The 13054-nt window shown below is 34.0% G+C and overlaps 1 protein-coding gene across 2 annotated transcripts in view; it reads right to left on the reverse strand.

The window, feature by feature from the left end:
• LOC139099513 (uncharacterized) overlaps positions 1-13054 on the reverse strand; it is a 44524-nt gene that overhangs the window by 2379 nt on the left and 29091 nt on the right. The window contains exons 1-3 of one of the 2 annotated variants that reach the window (XM_070651989.1): positions 11164-11279; positions 8702-9082; positions 117-1983 (exon numbers count right to left, since the gene is read on the reverse strand). In XM_070651989.1, coding sequence (XP_070508090.1) covers positions 117-1983; positions 8702-8895 — 2061 coding nt within the window. In that variant the 5' untranslated portion in view covers positions 8896-9082; positions 11164-11279. Of the gene's footprint in view, positions 1-116; positions 1984-8701; positions 9083-11163; positions 11280-13054 lie in introns of those variants that run through there. The other variant, XM_070651988.1, reaches the window with a different exon arrangement.

Below are 13054 nucleotides of genomic sequence, written 5' to 3' on the forward strand. Positions count from 1 at the left end.
TCGGTTATGAATGCAGCCTTGAATAATAAACATTGCAAGTCACTTAAACCACATCTTCACGACCGAATACGCAATTATTCTCAGCAAACTTGCATCAGATTACAGATAATACTTACAAATCCACCAGCCGCAAGAATTACAAAAACAACAACACTGATGGATATTGAAATAATTGCAATATTACTGCCTGACGATTCGCTATCCAATTGCTGCTTATTTAAATCCCCGTCCTTTGGAAGTCCAGCATCATCAGCACCACCATTTTTACCCGATCTTGGAGTATCTTGTGAGTTTGTTGTTGTACTGGCTGTCGTCTCTGGCCAGACTGTATTGTACTTGAATTTATCATCATCAGCTATTTCAATTGGAGGACTACTGCTACTTGCTGATGTATCAAAATATTCACTTGACGTTGGATAGTTGCTTGATGAGAATATTTCATTGCTGTCGCTTAATGTTGTATCGATGTCTGACTGTTCAGTGGTTGTGGCAAGTCTAATTGATATCGATTTAGTAACCATAGTTGATCTTGTGGTGAGTATTTCTGTGGTTGGTGGTGCTGTAGTTTCAGGAATTGTTGTCTTTGGTTGTTCTGTTGTTGTGGATGTTGATTCAATTGTTGTAGTTGTTGGTTCAGTTGTTGTTGTTGTTGGAATCTCACTATAAATTGTTGTCGAAATTCTCTCAGTCGTTGTTGTTGTCGGCATTTGAGTTGTAGTCGGTACCTGAGTTGTTGTCGGCATCTGAGTCGTAACTGTTGTGAATTCTTCCGTTTTCATGTCCGGCATTTCAGTTATTGTGCGCTTAAACACATCAGTCTCATCATCATCATCACGATCTTCGCCAATCAGCACATCAATACTACTGACCATCGTTGTTGTATCAATATTACCGGCACTTTCAATTGTTGTGGCTTCCTCATCAAATAATGATGCGGGTGTTGTTAATTTCTCGCTTGATTCTGTTGTGGTTTCATTCATTATGTCTGATTCCGCAAGCTTTAGTTTTTCTGGTTTCTTATTCATTCCGTTATCATTGCTATTACTTAATGGTGTTATGAGCTCAACATCAAAATCATCATGACTATTTGTTGTGTTTATTGTTGGCGCAAATAAATCAGTATCGATTTTTGATATAACTGCTGGTTCCGATTTATTTGCAATAAATTCTACATTTTCATGCTCCAATTCTATCCGATTATCATCGATTGTGCTTCTTACTGTTGATGTTGCAATTGATGATGTCGAAATGGCAAATTCTTTATTTTCAGCTGTTGCTGCATCGTCATATCTTGTTGATGACTTGTTTAAGTGCTCAGCTGATGTATTGTTGTCGAACTTGGCGATCTCACTAAAGTCGAGGAGATTTTTGACTGTATTATTCATCATATTTACATTCAATAACTCAACATCACTATTATTTATATTTTCATCATCATCATTGAATTGTTTTCTTGTTGATTCTACGTCACGCATCGATGCTAATGCCCAGACTTCAGGTGAATTTGGTAGTGATGTATTCATATTGTCCTCACCCGGTGGCATTAGATCAAGATACTTTCCTTTTTTATTCATCAATGGTATCGTCGTTGATGATGACAATGGAAGTTGTGTAACTGTTGTTTCCTCACTTTCAGTTTCTGTTTCTGTTGTTTCATTCTCATCCATCCGATGATTTGCTGGTGAACTTTGATTTCTTGAACTATACAACATCATATTTTCATCTATTTTAATCTCATCAATACGATGACGTTCCTCTTTGGTTGAATTATCTCTAAATTCAGCTTCATTCTCATTAAACATTCGTTCCATGCTCACTTCAGTTGATGTACTTTCATCTGATTCATTTTGATCGTCAATAATATCAAAACGCGATGAGAATTCCGATGATGTATCAAACGGTGATTTAAATAGTGGATCTATTGTTGTTTCTTCGGCTTTAAGCTCGTCATAAAGTGAGTGATTACTAATTTGTGGCATAAAACTGTAAGAATAAACAAAAGAAAATGAGAAATTTACGTTACTTCCTTGTTTAAAGAGAAATAAATAAGAAAATACAGAACGTTTATTGTTTGATTTCAAGTCATTGACTAAAAGTGTAAATAATTGATGAGTTGCAGGGTAGCAACAACTTTTGTGGAAGTTAAGCTGTAGAAAATTATGCAAAATTGTAAAAAAATCTCTCAAATGTGTAGAAAAATCTCTCAAAATTGTAGAAAATTTCACAAAATTATACAAAATTGTTGAAATTCTTACAAAATTGTAGAAATTGTTACAAAATGGTAGAAAAATCTCACAAAATTGTAGAATAATCTTACAAAATTGTAGAAATTTTTTCAAAATTGGAGAAAATCTTACAAAATTGTAGAATAATCTTACAAAATTGTGGAAAAATCTTACAAAATTTGTAGAAAAATTTTACAAAATTGTAGAAATTCTTACAAAATTCTAGACAAAATCTTACAAAATTGTAGATAAATCTTACAAAATTGTAGAAAAATCTTACAAAATTGTAGAAAATCTTACAAAATTGAAAAAAAAATCTTACAAAATTGTAGAAATTCTTACAAAATTGTAGAAAAATCTTACAAAATTGTAGATAAATCTTACAAAATTGTAGAAAAATCTTACAAAATTGTAGAAAATCTTACAAAATTGAAGAAATTCTTGCAAAATTGTAGAAATTCTTACAAAATTCTAGACAAAATCTTACAAAATTGTAGATAAATCTTACAAAATTGTAGAAAATCTCACAAAATTGTGGACAAAGTTTTACAAAATTGTAGAAAAAATCTTACAAAATTGTACAAAATCTCCCAAAAAAGTCTACAACAGCTGATGCTCCCCTAGACTGTAAACAAATGACTTACTCATTATACTCATACTTCTCTTTATTTTCAATATTACTCAAATGGACTCAAATGCAATTTATTATATTAAAAATTCATTTCATTCATAGTTGCATGAATAATAGCCTAAAAGCAGCTTTTGTGGTAAACGCAAACTCGTTAATTAAAAACCACTCATTTATAATATTTTTTTCAGTACATTACTTCTAGACATATGAAGCATATACGCAAGATGATCAAAGGAAGTCATTTCAAAATAACAATATAAGACTGTGTATGTAGATATTCCAGTTCAACCTTCAATCATGACGTAAAAGAAATCATGAAAATGAGAAGCAATTTTGACTTTGAAAGAGATATCGCCGCTAAGTGCACACGATGGTTATAAAGAGCTATAGCATAAAAAAAGTTATACTTTACATGGAAATTTTTTCTTGAATTGCAAAAAACGTCACGCAAAGTAAATTATTACTTTGTATTGTGGATATTCGTTAATATTGTGACTGCATTCGATAACAATTGATTTTCATTCAATATTTAAATACAGTCTATACAGTTCATTGTTATTCTGTTGACGAGTCAGCAATTCAAACTCAAAGAAATACGTTTGATGAATTTATTTTGACCAATTCCAATATGCGTTAATGATGATGACGGGTAAATACGACAAAAATAAATTGATAAATATTTGCGTAAAAGCTTTTGTGTCATTGGGAAGTTTCTCATGGTATTTGCATGTGTCAATATTGGTTTATAATTTAGATTAGTGGACGTGTTGACCTTTTTTCATCGTTGAGTTGATTTAGAATTATTCAGAATTATTTTAATCATGGTTTTGATATAATTTGTAATAATTCAAGGATTGCACCTTAGTTAAACAAGATTCCTAAGGTCGAATGTAGAAATGGTCGAGAATCCAGTCCTAAGTCGACTTAACTTTACTTGAAATCATCGAATCTGGTTTGGGACCAGAGTCACGTTGGTCTAGAAAAATCCGTATCCATGCCTACTTGAACATTGCAATCTCGGTCTCAAGACAGGAACTAAGACCCTCCAATTTCGGTTTCAAGACCGGGACCAAAATTATCCAATCTCAGTCTTGAAACCGAGACCAAGACTTCCCAATTTCGGTCTTGAGACTGGAGTCAAGACTTCCCAATTTCGGTCTCGAGACCGGAACCAAGACTTCCTTATCTCGGTCTTGAGTCCGGTACCATGACTTCCCAATCTCAGTCTCAAGACCGGGACCAAGACTTCCCAATCTCGGTATTGAGACCGGTACCAAGAATTCCCAGTCTCGAAATCGATACTTCGAGAAACTCTATCGGTATGAAGTTCTAATTCTGCATTTTAAGAATGCAAATCACTTGTCATATTGATGACAATAATCACTCCCAAAACATCAAACTTCATCACTTCTGAATTACCTCAAAGGAAGTAACAGCAAAAAAATATTCAATTATGAAATATTGGGCAAGGTCGCAAGTATTATTACCTTATAGACTTACAGTCTACCTATGTTTACAAACATATATGTTTAAAAAAAATCAAACTGTGACTAATATAGTTCAGCATGTAGTTCCGCTTATAATAAGATGTATGAAATGTAGGTTATTGTTTGGAATTTCTACGTGCAAAATTTAAAGTAGAACTGATTAAGTAACCAGCATATGTGCGTGATAATCTACATATAGGAAATGGTCAATAGTCGAATTCCTTAAATTAAAGGTTCAATGCTTAATCAAGCTTCAAACAAAAATCTCAACCGGATCATAAGAATGTAATTCCAAAACTTGTTACTTAACCTAAAAATATGTCGCAATAAAAGCTAAGGCTAAAAATGTCAACAAAACATAAAAACGTTATGTCAATTTATCTCCCATAAGCAACAAACATACATACATTAAATTCCATAAATCCAATAAGCATTTGAGTCTGCAAATGTTCAATTATCATTTAATTTTATGAGAATGAAACAGCACAACAAAGGCATTGTAGTTTTTGAATTAAGAAATTGAATCAAGGTTTGCCATTTGAAATTGAACAAAATTCATGCATATATGACTGGTACAGCTTGTTACCTAATTAGAATTCCAAGTTTGTAAGCGTAAATGCCGTGGTGTAAATAAAAAAAATTATATTGGCTATAATACCTTCTGTCCGTGAACATGTCCAATGCTTTTCTGATTCCTTTCTAAGTAATTTATAATTTTTGTGCTGCTCAATATTGTGAAGTCAGTAAGGATGCCGTGAATGTTAAACAGTTCCTAGAAGTTTTATTGTCTTTTCTTTTACATTTTGTTTGGTGCTGTAAACTTGATTGGAATGAGATATTACATGTTGTTGTCTGTTCACAACTGTAGAATTGACAAAAGCATATAGGCACAAGTAGTATCAGCTAATAATCAGATGAATTACATGTCTCATTTCAATTTTATTTTATTCACATGATTGTATTGCATTTTAAGTTTTTGCTGATTTGCAGTTATGTAGTTCAAAGGTATTACAGTAGTATAGGAGAAGTGTAGTTAAGGTTTTTGACATTTAGGGATTGTTGTAAAATTAAATTGCATGACTTTGCATATTTTCTTATCAGAAGATTGAAATTAGATCAGATTGTTAAGCAAGTGTAATGTCGTAAGCATTGTGCGGATCTACAGTACTCTGTATTATACAGAGTATCAGGGGTATCAAGCTATATAGGCGAATCTGTCAATTTAATATTAAGGCCTCTGTAGTCGAATGATTAGGCTACGGACCTTATATCTGTATCCCTCTTTTTTGAGTCCCACGGATTCCCCAATTATAATAATTGGAGTATTGCTTTCTAGTGGGAATCGAACCTAAATAGTCACAAAAGAATGATACAGATAAAAGGTATGTAGCCAAACCATTCGACTACAGAGGACTTAATATTGAATTGGCAGATTCGACTATAACGCTTGATACCCCAGATCCGACTATGCTCAGACACCATTTCAATTACTAGAAAAAGTGTCGACAAGCCTGGTCTACTCGAATATAGTATATAATATTGAATAAAACATTTGGAACAAGCATTTGGCGTCCTTCATGTGAACCCATAAATCGTTCTGTATGGCCAGCTAGAGCTCGAAGTCGAGTCGAGTCGACTGGAGTAGCCTTGAAGTCGGCTACATTTGAGTCGACTCGAGTCACCTTCAATCATATCGACTTCGAGCTCTGCATCCAGCGAAGTAAGTCCATAAGTCATGATCTCAGTTTCGTCTCGATCTGAAGAATTTGTCAAAGTCGAAACATCGGGAATTCACACCAGATATGGCCATCCTTGCAACTGCCTAGGCCAATTGCAAGTTTAGTAAATTTACTTGATCCACAATTCACAACACTTGTATTATCAATAATAGGTGTCACAATTAAGTTTGCCAAACCTTGTTGTTGTTGTTAATTTGAAAAATTCATAAAAAAAGAATTGCAACACTTAAATGACAATTCAGATTGAATGAGTAATAAAACATTACAAAACTCAGCTCCAACTCAAACTATTTTCGGCACTTCAAAAATTAATCTATCGGTGCCTCCTTCTTATTTATTTCTAATGGACAACATAATAAATCTATTTTTAATTTTCGTGGATTCAGACATTATGTAAGACTCACGACTTAACTATTCAATAAATTTAAAAATTCACTTTCTTAAGCATGGGGCTGAACTGTTGGAACTATCAAAATGAAGTTTTGAGTTGAACTGTGAGTCAAGAATATTACGACATAATATTGTTATTTAGAGAACAAAGACTGCTTGGATTTTGCAAAAATTTATTAATCATAGTAAGTCAGTGCTGGACAACCTTGGCGACCTTACGCGACACACTTCGACAAAATTGACCGATACCATACATGGCGTACAGGCCAATACACGGCATACAAGCCAATACACGACGTACAGGCCAATAATCAGGCATATACGCAGAATATACTAGAGTGCCGCGTAACACAGGCTATCCAGCACTGCAAGAAGCTATTTCCATTGATCGATTTTGAATGCCTTGACCAAAGCCGCACATAGCGTACGGTTTATGACAATAGTGCCCCACGGCCCACAGGTTGCCCACCACTGCAGTACGCTATTTCCATTAATCGATTTTGAATGTCTTGACCAAAATAGCACTCGACATACAGTTTATGACATTATTGTGCCGCGGCACACAGTTTGCCCACCCCTGCAGTAATCAATTTCCATTGACCGATTTCAAATGTCTCCCCCTAGGAAATTTCAAAACATTTTTCATAGATTACTTTGCTAAAATTCATTCATCTATTATGGATTAAAAATGCATTCATTGAATAATTCAGCACAATTTCTCTCTCACTGTGTCTCTCCATTCGTACCTAATTAATTTGATACACAGAATATGAAAATGACATTGAAATTGAAAAACAGTTACACGCAGCGACAGCAGACAAGCAAAAAACAAGAGAGCTTAAAATGTGCACGAGCAATTAAAAATATACAGCAAGTCTCAATGAACATAAACAAAAAACAGCGAATACGAAAATCGATTCATAAATGGATGTAAAAATATAAAAATAGAGAATTTAATTACTGGTGTCAATGTGAGCCTGTCGTGCACACAATTGGCTTTGATATTCAATCTAATGTTAATCTCAAATTGCTTTTTGTGATAATCTAAACATGCACGGTATTTGATGGAAGAGACGCAGAGTTGGTGGATGTGAATATGATTGTGTGTTAGCTTGAAAATGCTGTTAAACTCTCTAATTATGAACAAATGAGCGGTTTGTTGCCTTTTTGAAGAGGATAGGGTTCAAATCTGCACAATTACATGATGCAGGGTATACCAATACAATGTACCTTGCCACAATGTGTCGCAAATACACAAACCGAGTTAGTGTGACTATATATAATGCTTGAAGGGCCCTGATTTATGAGTTGGAGGTACTGCGGTTATTAAAACGCAAGATTTCGTAAAGAAAATCATCCAGATTACTGGTATATCCTTGTGTACCAGAAGTGGAAGCACATTATGTCGCAAAGACATCAAAAACTGCACCCAACACATGTACCGAGCTTTGTAACTACAATTGTGAAATGTAAAAGAGCTTCGAAAATTAGACATGACCAGGGATTGAACCCAGGGATCTTTAGCATGTAAGGCTATCCGCTTTACCAATTAATGCCACTGATACCATTTCTCTGTTCTGATATGACGTGATGTGCACTAATGTGACTAGAAACAACGGAAAAGCACCCGAAATCTGACTTGAAGTCAGAGTTGAGCAGCAGGCAACTGTGACAGGCTAAAACCATACAATTTTTCTTAAAAAACCATACAAATTATAAGGTAATTGTCCCTAAATTTCCATGAAATCAAACCCGGGACTATAGGGTCTAAAGGCCGAAACTCTATATATTGCTCGAGTTATTGTGACCAGAAACTACGAAAAAGCATCCGAGTCCGATTAGAGTGTCCATGGGATCGAACCCGGGTTGTTAAGATCGGTAGGCCGACACTTTATCAACTACGCCACTGCTGCTTTGTTGCAGCCTGATTGAATTCTACTATTATCTGATAATATGTCAAATATACACATTAGAAACTGACAACTTGATGTCATCCGTTGGATCAAGTGACTCCCCGAGCAACAAAGCCACATTACCACAAAACCACAACTCTGATAGAGAGTTTTTTTTACATATATTTTAATTCTAGCAATTCCGTCACAATTTTAATGCTCTAATAATGGGAAAAAGCTCATTTGAATCATGAACAAAAAAAAAAGAAATTGTCATAGTTGTTTTAATGTCTGTTGTTAGATACTACAATTATGCTAATTTATATCTACTTCTTACCTGTTTAAACCTAATGTGATGTCTGTAGACGACTTGTTCTTCTCATCACTTAAAACTGTCGTCAATTCATCATAAATTTCTGTTGTTGTCGCAATATCTGACTCTTTATTGGTCAGTGGGTGACCTTCAACATGAATTCGTGGATGATCCGCAAATGTTGCGAGAAGAAGTATGAAGATGTGAAATTTTGCCATAATTAATTTTTTTTTTTATTAAAGACTTTTAATTGATTCCTTTTGAAATTTTATTTTTGAGATAAATGTTGTAATGCTTCGTTTTTTGGTTGGATTTACATCGTCAGCTCATTTTTTATAAAATTGCAGCATGAGTCATCTGTAGAGTAATTGTCGTTGACAAATCAATGGTAATCAGTTCGAGGACCTGTAATGACACAAAAACACAGTTTATAGTCTCAATAGTTAAGTAAACAATTGAAGTGGTTGTTTTGGGGTTTGTTCATAAATGACGTATGTTGGAAATTGGAATGGAATGGTCTGTTTGAGTTTGTAGAGAGTGTCTATCAAGTGTCTATAGCAAATGTTGCGGAATTGATCAAATGCTTTTGATTTTGATATTTTTGATCATTTTTGGTCATTTTCGATCATTTAATCAGTTCCGTAGCCTTGATTAACATCTTTATACCTCTAAACAGAGCATTAGACGTATTTAGACGTATTTAGACGTAGTTAGACGGTGTTTGACGTAGTTAGACGGTGTTTGACGTAGTTTGACGGTGTTTGACGTAGTTAGACGCAGTTAGACATCGTCAGACGTAGTTAGACGTAGTTAGACGTAGTTAGACGTAGTTAGACCTAGTTAGACGTAGTTAGACGTAGTTAGACGTAGTTAGAAGCAGTCAGAAGTGGTTAGACATAACTAGACGTAGTCACACGTAGCTAGACGTAGTTTGATCCATAAACAGAGCGTCAGACGAAGTTAAATATAATTAGAAGTAGTTAGACGTAACTAGACGTCATTTATGAACGACTCCAAACTTATTCGCACTCAAAATCTGCATTTCAATGCAATTCTTATGCAAGCGCGCACAAAATTAAACACAACAATTAAGAAGAAGAAATAGAGAAAAAAAAGTCAGCAAAAAACTAGGTTGATGACTTCTGTAAGTAATTTCGTACTTCACAAAACATCATTAATTGTTCATGTTTAAGCACCTTGCCTGCTTTTAATTAACAAATGAAGAAGAAATTCTAATACAGTCAATTAATTGTTATTAAAATTACTTTTCATTGTAAAATGAAGCAATTAACGGTCAAAATTATTTTGCGCTTAATTAACATTCTGTATATACTTTACGTTATTTTCATATTTTTCAATGCCTTGCCGCAATTAAATTGAAAGAAATGTAGATTCATGAGGCAAGGAAAATTGCTATAATTTTTTATTGTCAATTATGGTAAGAAAGTAAAATTTACGATTGATATCTTGGCGATTTTCACTGGCATGAAAAGCTGAACAACATAAAGAGAAGATGAATGGAGATTAATTAAATAAACTGATGATCTTGAATGTTTTGTTTTGGTATTAAGAAGATTTTAACAAGCTTTAAGATTTGAGTTGTGTGGAATTTATTGTAAGGTGCCATTTAGAGCAGTTTATGCAGTTTATTGTGGTTTATGATGCACTACTTGCAAGCTCAGAAACTAGCATTGTCTTCAAGACCTCATTTACCAAGTCATAATTCATGTGCGCAAGTTTAAAGCCTAAAGACTGAAGAACTGTACTTCAAACGAGCTTTGCGACAAGAGAGAGTATAACCGATAAACACAATGGAACTGCTAGGGAACACCTACGACATTGCATTGCAGGCAAGACAGATAGGAGTCTTATAGGCTATGCAATGACTGTTTCTGATCAATTTATAAAGCAAAAATGAAATTACCAAACAATTCGATTGTAATAAGTTAAGAACGAGCTTTCAACTAAGCATAAACAAGAATCGAACAGTCAAGAAGCATAAGTCTGCTCATAAAACAGATCATGATCAGTTATATTGATTGATTATACTCGTAAGCACACTATTTTAATTATCGGTTAAGTATTAAGGATCGAAAACAGGATCTTTGATGTGTTAGGTCAAGTCAGAACTCGCAGACTTGGATTCTGTATGGAAAATGAATCAAGTTGCTATCACTTAGTCTTCTGATGCCATTTTAATGAATTAAATTATTATAACTTTATTTAAGATTCGAGTCAACAAGTTTTAATTTGACTGGCTGCATTTTAGGATTTAAGAACAACTAATAAAATCAAATGTGGTTTCGTCGTCCATAGAACTGAGCATACAACAATTTAAATGAAAAGCTATTCAATTAGAACAGTCAAGGGCCAACTTTTGTCTGTTCTTTGTCTGGATTAGACACAAGACATTTTCACAGCCACAAAATTCAAAATAAAATTGCAAACAAAGCCCAAAAAGAATTAATAAACACAAAGTATCTCACTTCCTCCTATCACAATCCAATTATTAACAAAATTGATCACCAAGAATAAATAATAAAAATTCTTTTCACAGCAGCTAATAATTCAATGTTCACACCACTTAAGCCTGAGAAACAATAAACGTCTCAATTTGTGGCCTGAACAGTACGAGAAAGACGAGAACAATGGCCGATTGGCATCGTAGAACAAAAGAATTCTTATGGTCAATGAATGATTCATTCTTAAGAATCTGAAAATCAATTTTTTTACAAGGCATGAAGGAACTAAGTAATTTGAGTTAGAATTGTAACGATTCTTATCTTCATTTGGAATTCAAGTAGCACAATAGAATTTTTGCAAGAAATTCCGCGGCTACCTTCAGCATTTATTTAGCATGTTTGGATACGAACAATTTAATTTTCTGTCTATTTACTTAATTTTGTATGGCAAAATTTAATTAAGAAATCCTCACGATCTTTTAAAGATATCATCGTGTATTCAAATTTTTATTCATTTCATTGAGTAAATAATGTATGTAAGGGCACCTGGCGGTTAAGTCAAACAGGCAACAGAGTCGGAAATAAAAAAACAGCTATTATTGTTTATGCATTATTTAATTTATTGCATAAACATAACTTTTTTAAAAAATGAATTATTTCTTCTAGCCACAGTTGAGGCAGTAGAATTTGTAAGAAATATAATTCAGGTAAGGAGTGTTGCCTTCAAGGTCTTTATTTCATTATTATTTTACTGTACATAAAAAAATAGTTGTTGGGGTTTTTTGGATGTTGTGTAACATGAAAATAGCTATCTAGAGTCTTGACCCCACTACCGTCACTTGCTGGAGCCATCAACATAGCTTTTTGTATCATGACCCACCTTAGAGATATGCCACGTCATAATTGTGTCACAGTACACCTTTGTGGTAAGCCATGATCACGGCATGAAGTTCATGGTATTTTGAAAAATCACACTTGTGTGCCGTGACACACATATTGGACAACACTGTCATAGATAGTCATATTATGAGCTTTATTCATGCTAACCCCACATACCCCCATATACCCACATCCATGGGCAATTAAATGCTCAATTTGTCAAACATTTGAACTCCATTAGGACTCTTATCCTCCCAATTTTGCCTACTTTACGTCGATAGGGTCCACTAGACATCGGTAATTGGCAAACGGTTGCCAGCGATAGAGCTTGATTCAGACGCAAACTATGAGTAGCAATCGATCACAATTGATTAATATGGCCAGTAAAGTCTATAATTAAGTGTCGGTCAGGTAAAATCCGAACTGACATAGACTTGTCCATGGATCCATTAAGGCTCCGGCATGGATGCATACTCATTAACACCAAATCCAAGTTGCGTCTACACAAAGACGATACACTAAAATTAGTCTTAACCAACACCCAAACTGCCCCATAGCTCCACAAAGTTAATAACATCATGCCATAAATTATCATTCAACCTGAAAAATAATCATATCCTCATTATTCTTAATTTTTTTTTTGGGATTTGCGATTCTAATTGTAATCAACACATGATGATGATGTACACATCCAAAATGCCTAATGACGGTACTTCTACGTCGTATTTTGACCATGCCACAGAGTACAAATTTTAGCACTGTCAATAATACTATTTAAACTGAGCACATTGCTGTTTAATATTTTTGAACCTTGACGCTGCTATTTATATTATGCAAGCTTTAATGTCCATTATTTTTCTACACATACACGATTATTTTCGAATGTTCAAAAATGTTTGAGTTTACGCATCACGCAAAAAATTCATAGAATTAGCATTTTAACGTCATTCGAGCATAGGGCTTTCTCAGAATCGGAAAGTTGTTATATTGAATGGACATGTCGTTAAGAATTTCTGTTCCAAAAATATACAGTTCA

This window comes from Chironomus tepperi, unplaced genomic scaffold (genome assembly GCF_022539635.2).
Source record: "Chironomus tepperi strain 1889 unplaced genomic scaffold, CSIRO-AGI_Ctep_v1 contig_472, whole genome shotgun sequence".
Classification (NCBI taxonomy): domain Eukaryota; kingdom Metazoa; phylum Arthropoda; class Insecta; order Diptera; family Chironomidae; genus Chironomus; species Chironomus tepperi.